At 42.8% G+C, this 24,989-nt stretch overlaps 4 protein-coding genes across 4 annotated transcripts; 1 reads left to right on the top strand and 3 right to left on the bottom strand.

Annotated features, from left to right (window-relative positions):
• The first annotated feature begins 33 nt into the window (after nucleotides 1–33).
• Nucleotides 34–4,395, top strand: ruvbl1 (RuvB-like AAA ATPase 1). The gene is made up of 12 exons (XM_026306207.1): nucleotides 34–174; nucleotides 677–763; nucleotides 853–985; nucleotides 1,623–1,774; nucleotides 2,029–2,118; nucleotides 2,746–2,895; nucleotides 3,002–3,065; nucleotides 3,153–3,351; nucleotides 3,472–3,574; nucleotides 3,667–3,758; nucleotides 4,160–4,324; nucleotides 4,369–4,395. The coding sequence occupies exons 1-11, from the start codon at nucleotides 34–36 to the stop codon at nucleotides 4,317–4,319; spliced, it is 1,371 nt and encodes a 456-aa protein (XP_026161992.1). The 3' UTR covers nucleotides 4,320–4,324; nucleotides 4,369–4,395.
• Nucleotides 4,396–4,542: 147 nt separating this feature from the next.
• Nucleotides 4,543–6,090, bottom strand: mustn1a (musculoskeletal, embryonic nuclear protein 1a). Its single transcript, XM_026306208.2, has 3 exons — nucleotides 5,636–6,090; nucleotides 5,429–5,555; nucleotides 4,543–5,094 (listed from the first exon to the last, which is right to left on the bottom strand). The coding sequence occupies exons 1-3, from the start codon at nucleotides 5,642–5,644 to the stop codon at nucleotides 4,997–4,999; spliced, it is 234 nt and encodes a 77-aa protein (XP_026161993.1). The 5' UTR covers nucleotides 5,645–6,090; the 3' UTR covers nucleotides 4,543–4,996.
• Nucleotides 6,091–6,237: 147 nt separating this feature from the next.
• Nucleotides 6,238–9,623, bottom strand: rft1 (RFT1 homolog). Its single transcript, XM_026306206.1, has 10 exons — nucleotides 9,401–9,623; nucleotides 9,229–9,314; nucleotides 9,015–9,137; nucleotides 8,643–8,934; nucleotides 8,430–8,564; nucleotides 8,069–8,329; nucleotides 7,817–7,961; nucleotides 7,620–7,725; nucleotides 7,287–7,536; nucleotides 6,238–7,173 (listed from the first exon to the last, which is right to left on the bottom strand). The coding sequence occupies exons 1-10, from the start codon at nucleotides 9,461–9,463 to the stop codon at nucleotides 7,009–7,011; spliced, it is 1,626 nt and encodes a 541-aa protein (XP_026161991.1). The 5' UTR covers nucleotides 9,464–9,623; the 3' UTR covers nucleotides 6,238–7,008.
• A 701-nt stretch (nucleotides 9,624–10,324) lies between these two features.
• Nucleotides 10,325–21,696, bottom strand: prkcda (protein kinase C, delta a). The gene is made up of 18 exons (XM_026307219.1): nucleotides 21,556–21,696; nucleotides 19,099–19,235; nucleotides 18,786–18,985; nucleotides 18,646–18,712; nucleotides 18,013–18,169; nucleotides 17,497–17,528; nucleotides 17,225–17,310; nucleotides 16,596–16,725; nucleotides 16,410–16,510; nucleotides 15,532–15,628; nucleotides 15,268–15,398; nucleotides 14,927–15,100; nucleotides 14,737–14,828; nucleotides 13,314–13,376; nucleotides 12,292–12,430; nucleotides 12,013–12,201; nucleotides 11,328–11,456; nucleotides 10,325–11,192 (listed from the first exon to the last, which is right to left on the bottom strand). The coding sequence occupies exons 2-18, from the start codon at nucleotides 19,205–19,207 to the stop codon at nucleotides 11,034–11,036; spliced, it is 2,055 nt and encodes a 684-aa protein (XP_026163004.1). The 5' UTR covers nucleotides 19,208–19,235; nucleotides 21,556–21,696; the 3' UTR covers nucleotides 10,325–11,033.
• Nucleotides 21,697–24,989: the final 3,293 nt, after the last annotated feature.

Raw genomic sequence — 24,989 nt, 5'->3', positions numbered from 1 at the left:
TTTACGTCACTGATCTGTGTAAGTAACACAACTATGAAGATCGAGGAGGTAAAAAGCACCACAAAAACTCAGCGGATCGCCTCACACAGTCACGTCAAAGGACTCGGCTTAGACGAGGCCGGGAATGCTAAACAGACAGCATGTGGGCTAGTCGGCCAAGAGTCTGCGAGAGAGGTAATCTATCTTTTACTCCACCCACCGTGTGTTTGTGCTGTTTGGATTCACGCCTTGCAGAGCTGATGTTTTTTACCAATGAGATTTTACTAATTCCTGGCGTTAGCAACAAGCTAGCGCAGTTCCGTTAGCACTGTAGTGTCACTGTTTCATACTAAGGTCGGAGGTCAACTAAAGGGAAAGTCCCACCTAAATACAAAAACCATCTTAAAAAGTGCGATCATGGCCATATGTGATCATATGATATGTTGTCAGTAACAGGAGCAACACACTGATTAATCAGTAACTCGACCAGTTTAAGCAATAATGACAGTAATTGTTAATTAGAACCTTAATCGATGATGTGAAAATCCAAACTTGTCACTGCCTTGAACTGACTGACTGCTGTGGGCAGCCAGGGCAGGACTCTATTTCTAGCAAAAGTGTTGATTTGTGTGCTGTAGAATACTGCAAAGTATGTATGTCGGTGTATCATGGCTCTGTATGTTTTGTGACTCTCCAGGCCTGTGGCATCATTGTTGAGCTGATTCGATCGAAAAAGATGGCAGGAAGAGCAGTGTTACTGGCAGGGCCGCCTGGTACAGGAAAGGTAAGTATGCAGTGTAAAACTTTATTCAGTGTGATTTCTGTCGTTAGTTTTTCACTCTTAAATCTCTTCTCTCCTTCTACTCCCGTCAGACTGCACTGGCCTTGGCTATAGCACAGGAGTTGGGAAACAAGGTGCCTTTCTGTCCTATGGTTGGCAGTGAGGTCTACTCATCTGAGATTAAAAAAACAGAAGTGCTGATGGAAAATTTCAGAAGGGCCATTGGTGAGTGTCACTTAAGCAGTTACCATAGGTCAAATTTTGGCCCCCAGACAAAGTCGCAGTGACAAGGGAAGAGAAAAGTGTCCTACAGTGTTTTTAGGAGGTGAAACAGAACACTTTGCAGAGGACTTATGAGAATGATGGAAGAAGGCCTGAGAGGGGGAAGGGTTTAGGCTGGCTGCTGATAGTACCTGTCGCAGTGGAGGAAATGGAGTATAGGTAGAGGGAGAGGTGGTCATCAACACTTCACTCCTCCACTAGAACCAGATCTGCAGGGGGAGTGGGTTTCATTTGAAGGTTTTCATCACCCTGTCGATAAGAGCGCCCGACAGAGTCCCTGCCTTAAGCATTGCTCTCTGACCCTGAGCACAGGGGATCAGCCACCTGTGTGCTGCTCACATTCAGGACCTCAGGATGCATGAAAGAGAAACAAGAGCACGATCAGGTTACACAGGACGATGGCCAGACATTCCTTGGACATGGGCACACGTGTTCTCTCCCTGTAATAAAATGCGTTATTCGGTAGACTGAGGGATGTGGTGCCTTGGTTGATTATAGGAATATAAAGGACCAATTGAGTTCTCACTCTGTACTCTGTGTGTGTGTCTGTGTATGCAACTGTAATGTCGCCTGCATTCAGGCCTGCGTATCAAAGAGACAAAGGAGGTGTATGAAGGGGAAGTGACAGAACTGACCCCTTGTGAAACGGAGAATCCCATGGGTGGCTACGGAAAAACCATCAGCCACGTTATCATCGGTCTAAAGACGGGCAAAGGCACGAAGCAGCTCAAGGTCAGCCTTTAAAGCTTACTGCTGCTTCAAATAACACATGTTGGATTAACATGCAATGAGTGTGCCAGCACAGTTGATTGACTATTTCTATTTTTTGGATGATGTGTTGTTAAAGTGTCACTAACCATTTCTGGTGGTGGTTTTAATAATCACATTATTGCTTCTACTCAGATTTCAACTGTACTGTTTCATAATAAGACTGAACTAGGTGAGGACCTGTAGTTTACTTAAAATCTTTTGTCTTGCTTCCTAAGCTGGATCCCAGTATTTATGAGAGTCTTCAGAAAGAGCGCGTGGAAGTGGGAGATGTCATCTATATTGAAGCCAACAGTGGAGCTGTCAAGGTATTATGTTACTTTTCCTCATAACTCTCTGATCAGCTGATCACAGAAAAACCTGGAACATGTTTAGTCTTAAGCTAAAAAATGAGATATTTCAAAGCTTAGACCTAAATTGTTCCGTCTTCTTCCATTCTTCATGGCGGCAGTGTTCTTTCATTTCTGTGCTGCATGAAAGCTCTGCTGCATTTCCACTGTACTCTGGAATGAACCTCTCATTCCTGTAACTTTTCATGCTTCCTCTATCACTCCATCTCCCACAATGCCTCTTCTCCAGCAGCAGGGATTGTAGCCCGTGTTGACAGGCTGCGATGATGGTTCCTTTAATCGGTGCAGGTGGGCCGGGGCACGAGCCAGCTCTGGGTTGAGGCCAGAGGAGGAGAGCTGGGTGACACATTTGTTACTGTTGACAGCCATCTCATGACCTGCCTTCACAAACCCTTTCATCCTTGAGCCACATGGCTCGCTCTTCTCTGTGATGGGCCAGCACCGGGTTCATTCACACACCTGCTCTCCTTTTTCTCCATGTGCTGTCTTTGTTCTCTGTTGTCCAGAGAAACATCAGGCTTTCACTTTAATTAGTGATTCGTTTTTTGAGGTTATTAACACTCTTCATTATGGTTTTCTTTGCAGAGACAAGGTCGTTGTGACACCTTTGCAACAGAGTTTGATCTGGAAGCAGAGGAGTATGTGCCACTGCCCAAAGGTGACGTTCACAAAAAGAAGGAGATAGTCCAAGATGTCACACTACATGACCTGGATATTGCAAATGCCAGACCCCAGGTGCAAAACTGCAAATATCGCGTAACTTAAAGTTAACATCAATGCAGCCGTTCACGTTAAGACTTTGCACCCATATGTTTAACAAAACTGCATTATTTGATGTTAGGGAGGCCAGGACATTCTTTCCATGATGGGACAACTGATGAAGCCAAAAAAGACAGAAATCACAGGTAGGGTAAAAAGTACAGCTGCCTTAATCAAAACAGGGACAGCAGTTGACTGTGGCTGTTCATCAATGCCCTTTTTTACCATTCCAGATAAGCTGCGGGCAGAGATCAACAAGGTGGTGAACCGGTACATTGACCAGGGTGTAGCTGAGCTTGTACCTGGTGTGCTGTTTGTGGACGAGGTGCACATGTTGGACATCGAATGCTTCACGTATCTCCATCGAGCACTGGAGAGCACCATCGCCCCCATCGTTGTGTTTGCCTCAAACAGGGGAAACTGTTTAGTCAGGTGCCGGCTCTAAAGTGTGTTGTATAGAAAGAAAAACAATCTTTCAAATTGAACAGGACAGACAAATCCTTTTGCTAAAACGTGACAGTTATAATATTAACAATCGTCTATTGTTCCCAGAGGGACAGAGGACATCACCTCCCCACACGGCATTCCTCTGGACTTGCTGGACAGAGTCATGATAATCCGCACCATGTTGTACACACCACAGGAGATGAAGCAGGTGAGTCTGAGATTCACACAGCCTCTGCATGTGTGCGTTACATCATCACTCATCATCTGAGCAGTGTTTACTGATGAGACTGTTCTTTGTAGATCATCAAGATCCGTGCTCAGACTGAAGGGATCAATATCAGCGAGGAAGCACTTACACACCTTGCAGAGATTGGCAACAAGACAACCCTCAGGTAAACACATACACTTCTAACCAAATAGAGTGAAAAATGAACGGCCTTACAGTGTCCACAGTGGACCAGGTTGAAAGTCTTTAGATAAAAATCACCTGAAGAAAATGTGGTTCCCTGGCAATAAAGTAAAAACTGCCAACAAGTGAGGGTCATGACTCATGACGACAAACATTAAGTCAGAGACCTTTAAATTTTGTTCCCTGCGTCACAAATAGTGAGGTGAGTTGGATCAATTCATATTTGGTTTATTTATATGATCAATTTTGAACAATTCAGCAGCTGTGGTGCAACCAAAAGAGGGGGAAACATTTGATAACATGAACCTACATCGTTAGATAAGAATCTAGTAAAGTAATGTGTGCTGTGTATGTGTGAGCATACTGAGTCCTGGTTTCTCTCAGGTACGCTGTACAGCTGCTGACCCCAGCCAGTCTGCTGGGCCGCGTTCAGGGAAAAGAGACCGTGGAGAGAGAGCAGATAGAGGAAATCAACGAGCTCTTCTACGACGCCAAGTCCTCCGCCAAAATCCTCCAAGACCAACATCACAAGTTTATGAAATAAAACTGGTGTTCTGATGTTTCTTAAAACAACGCAAGGCTGGGATTTTCAGCACGTTGTTGCAAGGTTTGCTTTTTAACTCCTTGTTCCATGTTTTGTTTCTTTCCATTTTTCCATCTTTGCTATCTGCAACTTACTAATTTACTGTACTAGTTTTGTTCTAATAAATTTTAAGTGTATTTCCTTCTGTTGAAAACACTTATTGAATAAAGAGGAAAAACACAAATTGACTCAGTTTTCCTTTAATGTTTCTGGGTTGTTGTATTGCATCTTTACTGACATTGAATATAATCCTTGCATCTCTTACTATGAAACAGGATGGTGAAGACAGAATTAGTTTATTTCTGATTTTGTATAAATGTTTGACCTTTAGCAAATTGTCACATCTGGCATTTACCCTCCAATACATTACTTTTGTATGTTCAGTTGTTCATTGCATCTATTGCCTAATGAAGATGTGACCAATTGAAACTGATATAACGGGTTAACATTAATTCTTTATAGTTTCATATAAGTGCAATAACAAATCAGCAGTATGAATTTTACACAGAACATGAAGTGACCAAAAAAGGCACTTTAAGCAAAACTCTTCACGGTCCCAAGTCCAGCTGGAAAATGGCAGATTCCCAAAACTCTAACCTGGAACATATGTTGTCCAATCATGGTCAGGCAGCCCCCTGCTACTTCCTGACTGGTCGAGCTGAGCGCACGTTGAAAGCAGTCTCTGCCCCTGACCTCACTCCACTGAAGACAGAAGGAGCAACTTTACCAATTTTCTCTGAGGGAATAAACAAATCAGAATATTTCACTGGTAATGAGGCAGAGAGGAGGGTTACATAAGACTGTAAATATGCTCTTTATAAATACACACACTTCATTTATCTTCCCACTGAGACAGAAAACTGTTTGACAGGAATCTCCCACCATTACAACCCTCCTTCCCTCTCTGTATAAGGAGTGGAAACTCAAGGATCATGAGAAACACCCCGTACACAAAGTCACTGCCAAAACATGATCCTAGTTTAACCAGACACTGACAGCAAAAGGCTGTTTCCCTTCTCTTAAATCTGTAAGAGTAGTGTCAAATTATATGTCCTTGTGTGTGTCCTCACCACACTCCTCCATTACTTCAAATGTCTTGCTCTTTGCTGGCCCACCAGTACCCAGTTTGTTCTTTGCTTCGGCCAGGTCCTCTTCTCTCACTTCAGGACGCTGCACTTCTGCATCTTCTTCACAAGGCTGAAGAAGTTCAACAGATTAGATTTCTGCAACATTTCCTGTCAACAATAAGACATGATATCCTCAAACAGTGGTCTTACTTGAGACATGATGGCTGAGTAGTTGAATGTATCTGGGAAGAAACTCTTCTTCTGCTGGCTGTCTCTTTTTCTCCTGTAAGTCCAGCTCAACACACACACACTGATTCCCAAGGAGACAATAAATTTCTTCCTAAGTGATGCAGTGAGTGTGCAGGCTCCTCCTTTATTCCATCTCTCTGCCTCTGGTTTTTCTCTGTTGTCGTCTCTGCTGCTTCATTAGCAAATGATGAGATCACTGCTGCAACATGTGGTTTTACATTTCCTCAAATAAATCCCAGAGATACAAGACTATAACAAACATCTGCCCGTGTATCCTACTGCAATCAAACCACTTTCTAACAACACTAGCAACAAGCAAGCCAGGCAAACTGGACTCCAAATCTATCACAGCAATACTTGAGTCTTAAGACATCAAACTTTTGACACTCATACAAATACACATAAAAAGCAAAATAAACAGAGAAGAATAAGCATTGCTCCACTAAAAGAATGCTGTTTCCACCACTTCCTGCTCATTTTCCATAATCACATCATTATTCAGCCCTTAGGGATCCTAAATTCAGCACCAATTAGAACAGAGGAAAAACCAACAAATAACTGAAAAGTGTTTCCCAGAAACTTCAGTCAGCTCTCTTTAAATAAACAGTTAGTGGCAAAAAAAGCATAACAAAGGCACAGACATAGTGTGCAAACCTATATTCACCAACATAAAATATTTTCAAAATATACATTTGCAGCATTGGTACCAAAAATTCAACTTAGAAAATACAGTTAGGAAACCTTTAACCCATCAGTTTGTTTGTGATGTAGGAAACAGACTTGATCCAAGCATCTTTACCTTGTCAAAACTAAATTATTATTAAATTACTAAAAAATATATAAGAACAAAGATAAAGCACACATACCACCTAGCGTTGTGTAACTCCAAACTGGTTTTGGTTTTAAAAAAACTGCAACTTAAGTCTTTCATGGTCTTAACAAGTCAACTGTACAGTCATCAAATCTAATCAGATATGCCTCAAGCAAGTTCCCATGATTTACACTGTTGTGATTGGAAATAGTATTACTCATTCAATGCTAATGCCATGTTATGTGATTTCAAACTACAATCGTACATTCACCTTTGAAATGTGTTTTTTAAAAGTAATTATCTCATCACAAGTATGAATATATTTGTTTTGTTGTTTTATTGTGTGGGACAATATTTTCTTAAACAATTTTCTTAAAACACATGTTTGGTATGTTTGTTCATACTTGTTCATATGTGGAATGATACAGTGACAAGACCACACACACACACACACACAGCCACTCACACTCTTTAGTGTCAGGTGTGTCTTCTTCCAGTCTGGTACAACCATTTTCAGTCTAATTTAAGTGTGTTTCTTCCTGTACCGGGGCAAGAGCTGAGTCCTCACAAACTGAACAAGGTGAGTCTCTGTGAGAAGAACAGCTGCAAGAACACCAAGGAGACACACTGCTCCTACACCGATGTGAACCAGCCGCAGAAACCAGCCACTGTCACAGCAGAACACACTCTAAAAACAGAAAAAACAGGTAGTTCGGGCCACTTATTTGTCTTAACGTAGATTGTGTTGAACAACACTCTACTGTATTAGTTGATATTTAGAGAAAAGTGACTCTCTTGTACCTCGGAAAGTGCTGTGACACCTGCACTGACGGCCAGTGTGAGCAGCAGGAGCGGGGAGGGCAACAGGCCTCTCAGAGGTTTCCACTGACTGAACTGGAAGTAGTGGTTTATGTAACGCACGCTGTGTAAAATGCGGAGACCCATGTTAAGGCAATTGGCCAGTATGAAACCAACACCTCCTGCCCACCATGTCAGTATGTAGGACAAGAAGAGGAACGACACTGACAGAGCCAGCATCACCAGGTTATACCTGAGGACAAAACACAAAGACCAAGTTACCTGATGAGATAGGTGCTGTGTACCACCTGTATGTGTCTATGTCCACATTCTTACTTGTCAACCTCTGCTTGGCTCATGGCAGCAAATACAAAACACTCAGTCACCCCGTTTACAGCGAGCAAGAGGACATAGCAGCTGTAGCATCGGAGCAGCGTGGGTCCTTCAACAAAACGTTAGGACAATATGACTAAGAACACCAGACAAAAGAGAATGCTGTATGCTTTATTGTGACTGGGTCACAGCTCATTTACCTGCACCACTGCTTAGTAGAGAGCCACCATAAATATCCAAAGCCAAATGGGAGTAGGCATAGCCAAACACCGTGATAATCATACCAATCACGACCACCAGTTTCAGCAGACACTCCAGAACCTCTGCCGCAATGGCAACTTCTTCCTATAGACAAACCCCACAGCTTGAGATAAAACCATCCTGAATAGCCTTGTATAGAGACATGAAGAGACATGAAGAGACATGTTTGTGTTAAAGTCGGCAGTTCTGACCCGTTTCTGACTTTTGACATCACGGCCTCTCTCCAGCACTTTGGCAAAAAAGATGTAGAAGCTTTCCTCGATGGGCAAGAAGATGAACCGTGCCACCATGGACCCCAGGTTATTGACAATATCGTAAACTCCCTGGTCTCCAAAACTGAGAACGTTCAAGAAGGTCATGACATAACGCTCACCCTCTGTCAGGATCTGCTTCAGGAAGGACTGCTTGAAGAAGCTCCATGTGAGCTGGGCTAGAGTCCAATCAACTAGTGGCTACAACCAACAGAAGATGAGGAGTATTAGTCACAGATGGCCAACGTCAAAATATTAGACAGTCATTATTAATTCATTATTTACTGGCCAGTCCTTTTACCTGTCCATCAGTTTTGCAGGGAAGCAGATCTCCAACACAGCGCAGAGGAAAACTCTTCTTGGTTGCCTCTTCAGAGCCCAAGAAACGAATGAAGTAAACGACATAACACAGCACCAGGAATCCTGTATACACCAACTAGGCAGAGTTCACGGATTAAAATGATTTCATACATGATTACAGAAATAAAGCAGAATACGTCAGATGGTTTCTTACGTGAGCAGCAGAGAAGATGTAAAGGCCCCAGTCCCGGGCAGAGACCACCAGCACCACAGTTATACTGCACTTAGCGATCATTGCTAAGCTCTCAGCAACCACCTTCAGGCGGACAAACATGTGAGCCTGCGCCAGGACCCAGAGGGGCTCGGCCAGGAGCTCCTGCACCCCTGCCAATGCAAACAACACCACAGCAGGACTGTAGTAAGGGACAGTCTGGGGATCTGGGACCTGCAGAAACCACAGCCACACACAGACCAGCAGGGTCGCCCACAGGACACCCAGGGGCAACCTGAGAGGTGAGGACAGGTGAGACAGGTGAGCATCCAAGCTGAGTACACAAACATAAACTCTGCCCTTAAATCAACTCACGTCAGCCACAGCAGATTGATGACTTGTCTCCAGCTGTGGCTTGTGCCTGACCCCCCACTCAGACAGGCTCTGCGGAAAGCCTCTCTGGACAGAAACACCAAGGTGGAGTACAGCAGCGTAAGCCTGCACACATCAAGACAAGACAAGGCTTCTTACGGCAGCTGTTCCTTACAGCTGTGCTCTCTCTGCACTGCCATCCCATAACAGCACCTACCTGACATTGACAACCCCGATCAGCTCTTTGGACACAAACCTCAGTGTGAACGCATTCAGCAAGAAAGTGAGCACACGGAACATCACCTGAAACACACACAGACACCGACACATGAGCTGGGGGAACTGGAAAGTCCTGGGCTGCTGTGGTTCAGCTGTGTGTGCTCATGTACCTGCAGCAGCACATTATACGACGCTAAGGTGGAGGCGCTCTGCAGCACGTCCCGGGAGCTCATTGTGGAGAAACTTTGGTCAAGCGTCAGTTAAAGATGAAACAATCCTATTTCTACAGAGAAAAGTCATTACAGAGCTACAGTCTTGTCCACATCCCGGTAAAGAAACAGCCAAACACGAGGGGACACCAGGAGCTACAGGGTAAAAGCAGCAGCGGTTACACTTCCGTTTACATTGTGCAGAGACACGTTACGCGCTGACGTCAAGGCGCAACGTCCTGCCGCTAGAGGGCGCAACCTTAAACAGCCCACACTGAAACTTTAAGGTAAATGTGAGAAATAAAAATCTACACAAACACTTTATCACAGATAACTTTCATTTTCCAGATGATAAAATAACCGAGTTCTGTTTTAAATTTTATTATTAATTTGTTAAGTGCTCTTTTTCTTTCTTTTTAGGTTATAAATATAAATAATTACTTTATTACTTTTCTCCATACAAATTAATTACTTTATTAATTAATATAATCTAAATAATATGAAATTTAATCACTTTAAATTAGAATAACTGCTGTAACAATTGAATTTCCCCTTGGGGATTAATAAATTACTCTTCTTCTTCTTCTTTTCAGTTTCATAATGTATGATTACAGAAATGATCCCGCCATACTGTTGTTCCCTGACAGACAAATGCATTTTTAATGAAACAGAACGGACAGACTAGACAGAAAGGTATCAACATTAAGCCAAAATGTATCCTATCTGAATGTTTTCAGTGCAAACTGTTCTAGGTCTATTGATATTGATCGATTTAGTTTATTAATGGATCTGCAAAATACAATCAACACTTGTTTCCAACATTTTCCCAGGATTCAAAGAATTAAAAGTCAGTAACGACAAAAAATGTACATAAAATATAAAACATAACATTACACAATAAAAATGTTTTAATCTAAATTACATGAGTACAAACTAAACATCACATGGTTATTCATATCACAACATTAATAAAAAAAACAAACTAATAAATCAACTCTGACTTCAAAAAGCCCCTCTTCTTTTTGAGAACTTAATCTTACATGAAACAAATATAACAAACTGCAAAGGTTGTAAAAGGAGAACATCAGACGTGGAAGTTAATGGGGTTTTTTTTTTTAATCAGATGTAAAAGATGGAGATGGTAGAAAAAAGTACATCCTTAGGAAAGCAATAATGTTACAACAATATACATATGCATTCTTTACATACAGCATTTCAGGGACTGTCCACTCACGTGCTGAACCCAATACGACACCAACCAGCTGTTGCTCTCTTTACATGGCACTGTTTAGTCAACATACCACCACAACTTCTTTGTCCACTAGACATAATGTACCAAGTCAAAGGCAAGAAGTCAAAGACAGATAATTTTAATTACAGGCCTGCACAACCAAAACAAATAAGCGTGCACACAAATACAGTAACATCAATATATACAGGAGTGTGTTTCTACTCTTATCATTTTGAAACGTACCCAAGGGGAGTAGGTTATGTTTAAAATAGGGTCACATAAATACTGACTGTGGAACAGCTTACACATCTGCAACAGTTGAACAGCTGAACTGTTTCATAAACAGCAGGGTCATAACAACAGTCAGTTTTCTAAAAGGTGCTCCATCTTGGGGTTGATGAATGAAAAGCCAGCGAATGCTGACTGGTCCATGGAGTCTATGAAGTTCTTGTCGCTGTAGGAGAGACGGGGCTTCTCACTGAGGAACTCCCGATCAAAGTTGCTGCAATCATTTGGTGCTTTCTGTAATTGACCACAAACACATCTGAGCAACACGATAAAACAGGCGATGACAGATTGCAGATGTATGAAAATAAAACCCATAATTAACATTTTGCCCCAGGTTAACCCTTACTGATCTGTGTGTCTGAGACATACCACTTTGGGTTTGAAGGGCGGTTCAACCTCCCTGTTCTCCAAAGCCTGCCAGGTAATAGTCTTAAAGAAGGGATGTAAACGGATATTACCCACAACTCCTAGCCTGCGACTGGGGTCTCTCTCAAACAACTGCAGGGAAACAATAAGGGTAGTTAAACAAATGTGCACTATTCAATTCAACAACAGCACGGTATTGACTTCATCCCACTGGATATATTCATCAAGAAGAAGAAGAAGAAGAAGAAGAAGAAGTACCTTATTAATCCCCAAGGGGAAATTCAATTGTTACAGCAGTTATTAAATTTGAGATTATTTAAATTATATTGATTAATAGTAATTAATAAAGTAATTAACTAATTATTTATTTGGGGGGGTTTGTGTGTGTGTGTGTGTGTGCGTTATTGTTTATGCTGAGGAATTATAGAGTCTTATGGCCGTGGACACAAAAGACTTCCTGATTCTTTCAGTCTTGGTTTTAGGGGGAATTAGTCTTTGGCTGAATGAACTTCCCATTCGCCACAGTTCCTCATGAAGTGGGTGGGCAGAATTGTCCAATATCAACCCAAGAGCTGTAGAGTTTTGTCTGCAAGTGCAAACTGCAAGCATAAAATCATCAAACACAGAAATACCACATATTCCCCTGGGCAATTTGACAGGTAAGTTCATTAGGAGGTATGGTACATACCCGCTCCAGCAGGTCCTTGGCTTCTTTGTTGATCCAGCGAGGATAGTGGGGAGTATCCATGCGGATGGACTCAAACAACTCATCCTCATCATCTCCATGGAAAGGCGACTGTCCGACCAGCATCTCATACAGCAACACCCCAAATGACCACCAGTCAACTGAGAACGAATATTTCTGTCCCAGCAGGATCTGGCATGAAACATGATATTATAAATGCAAGTTACTACGCTGCTGAATGATAAAGACACGAATATTTCAGCATGAAACACCACACTGTACCTCTGGAGCAATGTAGTCAGGAGTACCACAGAAAGTCGTGGCACGATTCTCTCCAAACACGTTTTCCTTGCACATGCCGAAGTCCGCAATCTTTATGTGTCCTTCATGATCCAGCATCACATTGTCTAATTTCAGATCTCTGCAGATAAGTATCAGAAATAAACAAGTGCTTTGAAAATGGAAATAGACAGTGAACTTGCAATAATAAGTTTGACCTGACTGTTTTGTGTTTATCAGGGTCCATCAACCACATAATCAAAAGGTTTTGCCACCTGTGCTGTAAAATACTGAACATCGCTCGAGCTAGAGGGAACTTTATAATGGTTTTAAGAACAAAGTTGCATTGATTCTGTCAAATTGGTAACCTTTTTTTTTTTTTTTTTCAAAGCATGGTTTAAACTTTAAAGTTTCATAATTTCCAGGCAGCCACTGGTTTCAGATCATTTTTTTCTATAATTTGAAGATGAAAATCTCGTAGAGATGTGAAACTGTGAGATAAGTACTTTTACTTTGATGAATCTGCCGATCATTTAGAGGTTACAGCTTCAAAAGTCTTCGCTTGTGTTAACAGTCCAAACAAAATCACACAGGTGACCAATCAATAACCTCAGCACCTGCTCATGAACTTTCTATCAGAATTTTACTCGAACTTTTTTAGCTCTTCTGTTGATTTGTCGAAGTGACTATTCAAGTTTGACTTTTTTTGGACTGCACCCACAGACTAAACAGTCCACACTCACAGCTGCATTACCACACAATGATAATGAAACTTTCAGAAAAAAATGTGTCAAAATGTGTGGGATTACCTAACCAGGCAAATTTAGAATCTCTGCAAACTCAATTTCACATAGCACTTGCAAGGGAAATGAAAACTGTGGTCTGGGGAAGATAAGTAATCCAAAATAGTCAGCTAGGATGTAACAAATAAAGTATTCAAACATATGAGCGAAAATACAACCAGTGTGTTCTTGTAAGTGTATGTACGTACAACTCATCCAGCCTCAATAAGCATGTTCCCTCACCTGTAGATGATTCCTTTGGAATGTAAAAACTGAAGACCACAAACGATCTCAGCCGAGTAGAACCTGGGAACACAAAGATGGCAGACAGACATATCAACTGCCCTGCACCGTATCTCACTACTCAACTGGCAGCTGAACCCTGGTGTCACTTCAGGCTCATTTCAGTGTAGAGCTGCATTATTGAGGAGGACATTTGTCAGGAGTGGGACACAGGTGAATAACACTGTCAGAATGTGACACCTGAGAGCTGTTGTCAGCCTGAAAGATTAGCCCGTCTCTGACCGAGAGGAGACAGAGCAGCTGCTTGATGCTCACAAAGAAACAACTAATAAGGCAGTCCTTATTACAGACCGTCAGCCTTTATACACTCCCCATCTCTCACTGACGTTAGGAAGCGCACACATGAATACCTGCTCTAAGAACAATATCACAACCACAAAACAGGATATAAAAGGAATTCTGGGTATTGATTGTGTATGTAGGTTATAAGTATGTTGGGTTCTGCTTCAGTCAACGACAATGACTAGATAATATTGCATAATGAAATCCATTGTACTGTGACAGCTTGTGAATCAACAAACAAACATATATCTGAACAAACATGCAAACACATGCTTTGTTAAAAATGAATGCAACGTGAGATGATGAAAACAGCCCACTCTCTGTCTCGCTAGCTGAGGGTAAATTATCCATCCGCTCTGAATCCTGAGTCACTGAGTTAGGAGTTCAGCAGATGCCAGCACAAGATCAGGTGTCTGTGCTTGCAATGTAGAGATTACTCCTGTCATCCCGTGGGTCCAGGACACAGGATTCAGGTTAACTACAGGAGATAAAACTGCTGAGTGCCTGAACAACCAGCTGTTGTAAAACCAAAACAGCAGCACACAAGCAGAATTCTTGTTTATGCATCCATACATTTGACAACTTAAAACACAGTTGTTAACAATTTGTGTATTGCTTTGCAGTTTGATCTGACAGCAGCTGCTGTGAAATGCTCATCTTTTATCTCTATTTGTCAGGCATTTAAAAACTTTAGCCCCACCAGGCTGGACTCATAACACTTTCTGTTACCAGTGTGCTATTGTTTATTCTGGAGGGGTTCCAGTGATCCAACTGATATCTCCCCTCATAAACAGCACACATGCACTAAGAGCTGCTCAATCCTTACAAGGATGGTTTCCTAGTGATCTGCAGCTGATGGACACCAGTCCCAGGACAGGGTTAAATATATTATGTACAAAAAAAAAACATATGTGAGAGACAGAGTGTGACACAGGGAGAGAGAGAGAGAGAGAGAGTAAACACAGGCTTTTCTTTCCCAGTGTGTGTTTTTTCTGACTCTCTGTGCAGCTACATGAATATGCATGTTCTGACTAATAATGGCACGTTGAGGTTGTATGTTGTTTTGACAGGTGTGACTCACATGGCCCTGTAGAGCTCAAAGCGCCCTTTATCCTGAATGTGAAACATCAAGTCTCCTCCATTCAGATACTCCATCACAAAGAAGAGATGCTCCTGCACACAAGTTTCCCTTTCAGTACTGAGTCCACCACCGCTGATGTAGAGCACAGAAAAATGTGAACAAAGACACTACTGAGGTGGAGAGGGGCTACCTTGGTCTGGAAGGTAGAGTAAAGGTGTGTGAGGAAGGGGTTTTCCCAGGCTAAAGCCAAGACCCTCTTCTCTACCATAGTGCACTCCACATCGTCGTCCATCAGCACGACGTCTTTCTTCAGAGCCTTCACAGCGAAGTACTCTCCACAGCCCTTCAGCTCGGCTAGAAGAACCTGGGCGTGGAAAGAAGAGGAGATGGATTAATATCGGCACTTTACGTGACTACAGCCTTACAAGCAGGGAGCATGGAACTCCATGTTTTGATAAGTGTTGACCAGTTGGTTATCTTCTTGCCCCTGGGTTGTGGTTTTAAACAACAATCTGCCGTAGTTGCATTTACCTTCCCAAAGCTGCCTTTTCCCAACACCTTGTGAAAGATGAAGTTGTCCACGTTGATTTTAGTCAGATGGGTAATACGAGACTGAGGACGCTGGCTAGAGCCCTCCCACAGTCTGCCATAGGGAGATCCATCTAACGGACAAACAAATCACCACACATTGATGTTACTATTCAATCCTGAACACTGAACATGTTTGCATGTTATCCTGAAGTGTTCTGGTCAGCACCAAGCCTATATTGCATGTAAGTACATGCACTGACTGACCGGTGATATCCAGCCCAGCAAGCTTGTTGACCTCATCATATATCCCAATATCAGGCAGAGCAGGCAGGTTTGGATCTGAACGGCGGCTAGATGATTTCTGATGGAACAGAGAAAGAAAAATAAAATAAACATTTTTAAAAAGCATAAAACAGTCAAAGAGTCTTAGAGCAATGGCTTCCCATAGGGGTGTGGTTGATCCAACACAAGCACATTTAGTCAGATTCTTATTTTGAACCTTGTTTGCTCTGACTATCCCACAAACTACATACATTTGATTTTTCTGGACTAGAGCCCAGAAAAAAAAAACAGGTAAGAGATTAGAGAGTTCAATATCAAGCCAGTCCTTAAACACACCAGGACTGGAGGCTCAAGTTCCCATCTAGATTAGATGTCAGCCTGAACAATTCGTCAATGCACCTTTGGGACTGGGAATTTCATTCAGGGGACACCCAGTGTCATGGTTACACTTTATTTGGATAGTCTGTGGGTAATCAGCATACTGTTAATAGATTATAATGTGTCAGTAAACAATGAACTGAGTGTAATACTCATACTCGACAGATTCACTGGATGAGGATTGAAGCACTGTCACAATAAATTGAACTATTAAACCACTAAACTGCTATTGTTCTGTTATGTTCTGGCCATATTTTGGTTCAGTAAACAGCCTTGCACTTGGGCAGCGTGCAAGTGAAGTGTTACCTTCTCACTTCAGCTTTGCCTCCAGGCTTACAATAATATAATCAAACACCTGATTGATTATTGATTAAAAACACCAAGGACATGAGGTGGTAGGATATTTCAGACTTGCCATTCAAATTCTTTGAACTTTGACTTTAATCTGACTCAAACACTTGATCTGACTCTGACAAACTCACCTGGCTGACTTGTGTAAGGGCTTCAGCTAACAGTTTCTGGTTGATACCACAAAGGTTGGCGACTTTATCCTGACACTTGTGATGGACATTCATGGCACAATCTACAAACAGAATAAAACAAGTATGTTTTAAAAAAAAACAAAACACTTAGACTCCAGCAATTAGTCAGGGCCATCTACACTATACCTTCACACTTGAGGCCTTGTTTGACCAGACCCCACAGGAGACTTCCACAGTGGTCACAGAAGGTGGGACTCATGTAGTTGTTGGTCTTGAAACGATGCGGCATGTCAATTTTGAAGCGCTCCTTCTGGAACTGTGGGGACAAAGAGGATTCATCATCTCCATGAATGACTGGCAGCCAAAGAATCCCAATCAGTGGCCTGACTCATCTCCTTTTCTTTTTGCACAATCCTCTGCTTCCCCCACTGAGTTTATACTGTCAGAAGTGATCACACTGTTTGTGTCTGCCCAGGTCTGTCTGCCCTCTGATTTAAAGTGCCCCTCTCAGACCACACCTCATCTGTTACCCTGTGTGTGTCACTACTATCCAGGTCAGTCGCTCTGTGATCGTCTTCATGCACCAATATTGATAAACATGACGAGAGCTTTACTCCCTAACTGGCATCTGTCTTTGTATCACACTCTGACTCAGAGACACACATCAACTCACTGAAGTAACTACACTGTTCGTACTATTAAGGAGGTTACTAGACAAAAAGAGAAACATGAGAAAAGCCCACACTAAACTGACATTTGGAGACATATGGCGAATACTGAGAGTACATGGTGTACTGCAGAAATGTGTTACGTACCACAGTATCCCGACTGTTGGCAGCAGTACCGGTACATCTGCCGATGATTTTGTCTATGCATTTCTTGTGGATGGCTGCGTTGCATTCTAATAAAATGAGATTTGCAGACTTTGATTCAGTATCTGAGCACATCTTGTAAACTGGCAATGGTAACAAATCTGTGAAAAGGTATTTGGTTGCAGGTGCACATTTTTCATGCTGCTATTTGAAGTATAGCAAAAAAAAAAAAAAAAAAAAAAAACACAGGAGGTTTTAAATCATTATATACTTACGTCTGCATTTATAGCCTTGTTTGTTGAGTCCCCTGCAGGAGACAAAATGACACAGTCAATGTGTGTTTCTCTTTGGTGAATTTGTTATAATTCCTTCATCATGTGAATGTGGAAGGTTTACACATTAATCATTTGATAGGATAAACAGCCAGAGTACAGCCGCGCTGACTTGTGTATCAGTGTTTCTTTTTTGTACAAACTTACTTCCCAGTGAGATCAAGAGATCAGTGGGGATTTGTGGGCCTCCGAGGATGACAAACATTATCATCACTACAGGATATAAAACTTGGGGAAAGCTGATTTTACTGGTTTTATCAGTAAATGTTGTAATCAAACTGGACGTCTGACTCACTATGAATGAAATCACCCAGCTCTAAGTGTTTTATGCTTCAACATAAGAAGAAGTTTCTAAACACCCTGTTTTGAATCTTCCTTTGTTGCTCTGTCCAGTTTTTAGAGTCTTTCTCTGGTTGCCTGTATGTTTGTGTATACAGCTGAAGCGCAGGCCAGACTGACCAGACAAAGTCTCTGCACACAGAGCAGAAAGTGGGCTGTCGGAAGAACGTGGCGATGAACTCATGGTTCTTTATGAAGTGGATCTTGGCCTGCTTAATGGCCCCTCGTCTGCGGTTCAGGGTGGGAGCCTCTTCCTCCTTCGAGGCCTGCTTACTCTCTTCAAGAGACAGAAGTACAGATCATTCAACCCCACACCACTAAAATGGAAACTCAAATCCTGTGATATATGCAAAGGCTGTGCATACGTCACAGCTCGATAGTTAATGGGAAACCACAGGAACTGCTCATTTGAATGCCTATGTTTATGTATAAATAATGGTGTTTATGTATAAATAATGGTGTGAATCACACAAATGGGGATGTAGAGCTACGTTTTACCAACATTAACGTGGTGACTCCTAAGGTTAAGACAGGAGAAACAATGACTCTTCCCAATTTTCAGGATAATCACCCACTTTCCTGTTTTTTTTTTTCAGCTTCTCACCATGAGTGAGTACGCCTAATGACTGGATGGCATTACAGCAGAGAAAACCACGTAGCCACGTGCTACAACACTGACAGAGAGACTGAAGGAAAGAAACTATGCAAGAAACGACAAGAAGAGACAAACGTTTGTGTTTGATTCCCTTTTACCTCTATCCACTCCCTCCATTAAATACTGCACTGCCATCATCACTTTCCCAGATGGATGAAGATCCACCTGAACATGAAAACACACAGTTAGACACACACACACACAGTTTAAAGACAAGAGTTCTGCAGCAAAGTCCTACCCAGAATTCAGCGTGCCCGTTGGCTTTCTTGCAGCGTTCAGCAAGCACAGACACACCAACAGAGACCTCAGCCAGCGGCTCCTCCGCTGTCTTCATCAGCAGCACCTCGAGCACACGACCCTCATAGATGTGTGCATCAAAACTGGCCTTCCAGGCTGGGTACATGGTGGGTTTCCGCTGAACCAGGGTCTTACCTCGTTCTAGGAAAAGAAAGTCAGAATGACAGAGAAAGAAAAACTATGCAGCTCATGATAAGAGCAGGGTGACAAACTGTGAAAGACATGCCATTATAGGCCGTCAAAGATTTTCTCACCAGTTGTCAGGGCCTCCTTCATCTTGATTGCACAGAAGGGAGGATCCGACAGGGGAGGCAGGATGCCCAGGTCATAAGAGTTAAAGGTGATCCTCAGGAAAGGAGCCATGGCGACAAGTTCCAGGGTCACCTCTTACCTGATCAGAGATGGACAAACACAATCTCACCCAGGTGACATTCACCCATAACGAGATGCTGGGACACACCCAGCTAAAAGGCTGCCTCACGTTTCGGCATCAAGTGGCCTGTGTTACATCTCTATGCACAGCGTGAAGCCCATCATTAGCAGAGAGAAGACAGTGCTCCTTTAGAAACATATTTAAAATACCTTGTAAAACCTTTGTCTGACACCTGCACACAACAGAGACCTCTGTTTTTCTACAGTGGAATTTCCCCACAAACACCATAAACTGGCTCTGGCTGCACCGTGACTTTGCACTTCACTTTAATATTTGAACATTTTGAACATTTCAACTCACCCACCCACATGGGAGAGGGACACACAAACACCTGCCTTCCCACTGTTACGGGGAGGACATACGCAGCACCAGATGCATTATTAGAGATTAATTACATGCTGATAAGACTTTCATACTATTAGATTTTGTATGCATTATTTTCTGCCTGCGTGAGCTTATATGCATAACACCCAGAACCACAGCGTTATCTTACACGCCACAAGCAGTTTCTGTATGTGCAATGCAAGAAGTGACTCCACATGTCTTGGTCAGTCACACGGGCTGCTGTATATGTGCTTATTCTATCAGTCCCACACCTCAGTTTACAAAATGTAAGGCACTGTTAAACCATAAACTCTGTTCACACTTGTGCTTCTCATGTGGTTCCATAACCCCTGTGCTTTCGTAAGCCTGTAGTTTGTGAAGAACTTAAGTTTGTGGAGATTTTTGTCTGAACTTCAGCTGCAGAGCGAGTTTCAACACGTCCCTAATCCAAGTACAAGCATGCAGAGCTCTGCAGTAGGCCCAGCCGGAATTCACAATCCTAAACCTAAATCCACCCACACTGAGACCAGAAAAGTATGACACAGGAAAAAAAACAAAAAAACAACACAGGCAGGAAAATAGTTTGCACTAAAAGTGGAAAGTGCACACATTCACTGTTGCTGTGGGTTTCTGGAGTTAATCAATAACAAGCACACTGTGTGATCGGGGGTGCTAGTGATTGACTGCCCGGCAAATTGCTCATGTGCAATTTCGATTTGACCAGTCTGCTGAATTCAGTGGTTCTGTCTCACACACCAGTGTGCTGTAACTAACAAACTATCACATGATGTCCTAAATATACATTTTTATACCTCTGATCTTACAGAGGAACACAAATCTGTTTGTGTTTGCAGGGGCAGCAAGAACTACCACTATGGACTAAATCATGTAACATATAAACATTTCAATGAAATGTATGGAACGCACAGTGTAACATACAATTATGGAAGTGGTGTTAATAGGTTAATAGTGAAACCTGCGTGCTGGGGACTGAACTGCACACTGACATTTTACTGAAATAATGAGTTAATAAGGACACAGAAGGCTGGGGCCCCTTGGTCACACCAGACGACAAGTAAAACACAGAAAAGGAGGCAAAGCTACTGCAGGAATCTGTTTTTATGGCTGTGAAACCACTTCAGACTCCAGACTCTCAACACAAGCATTAAATCCACACATGAAACTACACATAACTGAAGGTGTGTGTGCTCAGACACTCCAGAAAACAGAGACAGTGCCAACCCCGGGGCAGCTGTCCTCTATCTAACAGCACCCAGTCATTCCTAGACAACCAATCAGTGCATCTTGTTTTCTTTCTGCTCTTCTCGCTCCAGGATGTGGTTGATAAGCAGTTGGTGAACAGTAACCTCACGGCTGGCTGAGGCAGCAGACTGCAACCGGACCAGTATTGTAAAGCCTTTAAAAACACAGCCCGTCTGTTTCCCGCACAGCCCCGCATTCCTCCTAACGCTGCGTTACACGGTGGAAGTCCATCCACACAGTGTACCAGCTCACCCCGCAGCGTTTCCAAAGGGTCGCGCATGTTCACAGCTGCTCATGGTCAGTACAGGGACAGTAAAGTCCTGATTTAACTAATAAACCGATTAGTCTTTCACAAATTATCGCAAGTTCAGTTTAACACGAAGCAAAACTACACAGGAAAGTTGTTTTGGGTCATTAGCGCCGGCTGGGACAGACAGGGAAGGTTTTAATGCTCAGACACAGTCCGACTATGACAGGGTCTGTTTTCTGACAATATATCGGGGTCGTTAGCTCCAGCAGTTACGGTAAAATGACTTTGTGTCCTCGTAGATCAAAGAAAAAGAAGAAGGTGGAAAAAGACGCTTCGTTTTTAATCTTGGAGCAACTTTCCACCGACTCCAAACGCAAAAGCCAAGAACTGAGTATGAGAAGAAAAAGGCTCGGCCCAAAACAAGAAGAGCAGAAGTCTCACCTCGTCCTGCAGCCTCGCTCTCTGGGCGAATGTGTCTTTTTCACCGCGGCCTGAAAACAACTTGCTCTTTCTCTTCCTCTCGTTTTTTCGCTCAGTGATTCCGACGATTGAGGAAGTGTGGCGCCCGCGCACAGAGGCTTTCTGTGCAGGCTGTGACGTTTACCTGGCACACACACACACACACACACACACACACACACACACACACACAGGCTTTGTGCGTGTGTGTGTGCCCCAGCAGTTGCAGCCCATTCAGGTGCCCTATTTTCAGTAAAGGTCCTGAAAGTTGTTAAAATGCGTTTTTCCACATGAGCTGGGTCATGGTTTTGTTCTACACGCACGCACACGCGCACGCACACGCCTGTTCCAGCCACCCATGTCATTTTCCAAACAAGCCCCCGGGTGATTGTGTGGGTTCATCACCGCAGACCTGTTGACCTGTTGACCACCTGGGCTGAAATGAAAATCTGCATTGCTGCTGATCGTGTCCTACATTGCTGGGCACAACTTATTATGTGTGTGGGGTGGTTTTTGTGTGTGTGTTGCTTATTATTTTGGTTTTTCCACGTCGGGTTTGTGTGGCAGGGGGTGGGGCCACGTGTCTGGGAGGCTGCGGGGGTCGTTTTGATGGTTGAGCTCTTGGTGAGGAGGTGGCAGTTTGGTGGGAGCATCCAAATGAATCTTTTCTTGTTCTAAATTATTCACATCCTTTATTTAGCGCATGCATGTGTTCACCCCCTCACACACACACACACACACACACACACACACAGATATGTATGTGTGAACAAATGAGCAAGGGTTGACACTCATTTATGCCAACTGAGCTATTCTCATCCTGACGACACTAATGAACAAACCCTAAATCAAGAATGCGGCAGAATGAGTCATAATTAAATGTTTAGGTGCAGTTTAGAAGCTGAAAGTGTGTGTGGAGTGAAACCTGGACAGGGCACAGGTGTGTCAGTGCTCCCCTCTCTCCTCTGAGGTCTTATGTAACAGGTAACACAGATTGTGATTCATGGACACGGGAAGTCTGAGGAAAAGGTGTGTGTGCGCACTGAAGTCTTCATTGCTCACGACTCCTCTGTCAGACTTCGACAGATGCACATTCGAAGATCGAGGAACACCCTCCTTCTGTTCTTCCAGAAAACACAACACACACTTCCACACATACACGCTGTCAGGATGTTTAGGGATGTATAACAGGTGGAAGTTAAATTTAGCACACAGAGCTCAAAGCTCTGAAGAAGAAGATGCACATAGAAACGCCCCAAGTTGCTGCGTTATGGCTGTGTGATCCTGCTGGGGTACAGAAAATTGCAAATAAGTTGTTTCATTTCATTGCAGTCTTTGCTACCTCTTATTTTACATCCTAGTTTTGTTTATTTTGCTGCTCTGCTGCTGTATGCATGGCAAAATGACCATAAAGTGTGATTTGACTTGGTTTGATGTGTGAGTAGGCTTTGATTGTTGTTGATTAAAGGAGTAAAGTGAGAAACATTCAAATTAGGATGAGCTTTTTCAGATTTTACTTCATTTTTCAGATTTTACTTCATTGTATGAGGACTCAAAAGTGCAAAGTATTAGGAGCCACTTTTTTTTTCTCCAAACTGAGTAAAAATCTGAACCACCCTTGGCGGCAGGTTAATCTCTGGCAAAGATGCTATTACAGCAAATACTGACTCATGTTTCCTTACGTGATACAGTGTTTGTGTCTGACTGCGAGAGAAAGAAGAATTAGTTCAGTGTTTTGGAAAATGAGCTCACTGTGTTTTTCAGTGAGAGGATTTGCACCGAGCTTATTTCTGTAGCTACGTTAAAGGAGTAGCTGGGTGTCAGGCTGTCTGTTAGTTATAACAGGTTTGTAGACTGAGGGGTAAAAACCAGAACTACTCCATTTCTTGGTGTTGTGTGTCGGACCGGTTCTTGGACTGGTGCAGTGACTTTCTGTAGTACTCTCTGCTGGTTGCCTGGCAACTGCTCCCAGACAAGGAATAGTTCAGCGCATAAACCCGAGTAAAAAGTTATTTTTTACTTCTGCACTAACTTTTTCCACTGATCACACAAAAACCCTATACAGTGTTAATTAGCAGGCTCTAGAGGCGCCCGTGGGTGGACTTTGTTACATTTGCACAGAGCCAGATTAATTGTTTCCCAGTGATTTCTGCATTAAGTACATTAACTAGCTGCTGGCTATAGAGACATGTCAGTAGTAGCAATCTTCCTATCTAAGCTTCGACAGGGACCCTTCGACTTCGACCCTGTTCTTGTATATGTAAAGAATAAAACAGCACTTGGTGAGTCTGTGTCTTGGCTCAAAGGCTGCAGACAGATTTTAGCTCAGCTGCTGGCCCTGCTGATACGTGTTCATAGCTCCCTCTCTCTCTGCAGATAGTCTGTGATGACAGAATGGTCACAACAGAATGGAAAGCACAATGCAGTCTCCATGTTTAGGTAACATTTAGGTAATAAATGTTCAGTGTGCTGCAGGCTGTGTTTCTCTCTGTCGTGTTGAAGGAGAGCGGGCTATTTAAAGCTTGGAATAGGTGTAACATGGACTTGGCAGTGTGGGCTGCAAAGAGTTTTCAAAGTGGGACATAAGAGAACGTCCCTCTATTCTTGCATCCTGTCCACGTCATTTTTTTCCCTCGTCCTCTCTCCATCTCTGGAGGGCAAGAAACACAAGACAAGGTGCAAACCCAGAACTGTCAAGCCAATGTCAAGCGCTCACAACTATTTCCCCCTTTCTCTTCAGGCTTTTTATCTAAATGGCCAGGTCTTATGTAATAAGATCTTTCCATTTCCCCCTGAGGATCTGCTGCCCACACAACACTTTGAAAGACAAAAAGCCAACGCTGGTGTAACTCACGACATCAAAACACAAACACTGCATTGCCTTCTCAGACTAAAACTGAAAATGACTGAAAAATGTGTCGGTGTGAGTTTGCGGTTAGACAAGTTCACAAAACCCTGCTGTCACAGCATTGTGGGTAAAAAAGTCTTAAATTAGGAAGTTTAGCTCAAAAACTGACAGAGTTTTGTTAGTTATTCCTGAAGCTGAACACGTGTTAACAGAGCTGAATGAGTGGGCTGTGTGTATGATTGATTATTTGCTTCCCTCTGCATTGCTGCTGCCTGCAGCGATATGGAAGCAAGCTTGGATTATGACACAGTTGCTGCCCCACTGTAAAAAAGCCCATCTCTCCATCATCAATCCCACAGCAATTAAACAGCACAGAGAGAAGCATTAAAAGTGCAGCTGGAAATTCCATATTTAGTCCTGTTCACACTTCAAGTGGTGCAACTCTTTGATTTCCTGTTATCTTGTTGCTTTGCTGAAACCAGACAATTCATAAGCAGAAGTATGGTAAAAACACAAACATGAACGCTGTTTTTACATACACAAGAGGAAAAAACAGAGCTGGGGCTAA

This window comes from Mastacembelus armatus, chromosome 5, assembly GCF_900324485.2.
Source record: "Mastacembelus armatus chromosome 5, fMasArm1.2, whole genome shotgun sequence".
NCBI classification, from domain to species: Eukaryota; Metazoa; Chordata; class Actinopteri; order Synbranchiformes; family Mastacembelidae; genus Mastacembelus; species Mastacembelus armatus.
The sequence above is the reverse complement of the archived record's forward strand: the minus strand, read 5'-3'. Positions and strand labels throughout refer to the sequence as shown.

Coding starts and splice junctions, on each gene's coding strand:
- ruvbl1 (XM_026306207.1), top strand. CDS start 34: ATGAAGATCGAGGAGGTAAAAAGCACCACAAAAACTCAGCGGATCGCC. Junction 3,575..3,666: donor CACCACAGGAGATGAAGCAG/GTGAGTCTGAGA, acceptor TGTTCTTTGTAG/ATCATCAAGATCCGTGCTCA. Junction 3,759..4,159: donor GGCAACAAGACAACCCTCAG/GTAAACACATAC, acceptor GGTTTCTCTCAG/GTACGCTGTACAGCTGCTGA.
- mustn1a (XM_026306208.2), bottom strand. Junction 5,095..5,428: donor TGAAGTAATGGAGGAGTGTG/GTGAGGACACAC, acceptor TTATTCCCTCAG/AGAAAATTGGTAAAGTTGCT.
- rft1 (XM_026306206.1), bottom strand. CDS start 9,463: ATGAGCTCCCGGGACGTGCTGCAGAGCGCCTCCACCTTAGCGTCGTAT. Junction 9,315..9,400: donor CGTATAATGTGCTGCTGCAG/GTACATGAGCAC, acceptor TGTGTGTTTCAG/GTGATGTTCCGTGTGCTCAC. Junction 9,138..9,228: donor ATCGGGGTTGTCAATGTCAG/GTAGGTGCTGTT, acceptor TGATGTGTGCAG/GCTTACGCTGCTGTACTCCA.
- prkcda (XM_026307219.1), bottom strand. CDS start 19,207: ATGGCTCCTTTCCTGAGGATCACCTTTAACTCTTATGACCTGGGCATC. Junction 18,170..18,645: donor AATGGAGGGAGTGGATAGAG/GTAAAAGGGAAT, acceptor TGTCTCTTGAAG/AGAGTAAGCAGGCCTCGAAG. Junction 15,399..15,531: donor TGCTGGGCTGGATATCACCG/GTCAGTCAGTGC, acceptor TTTGTCCGTTAG/ATGGATCTCCCTATGGCAGA.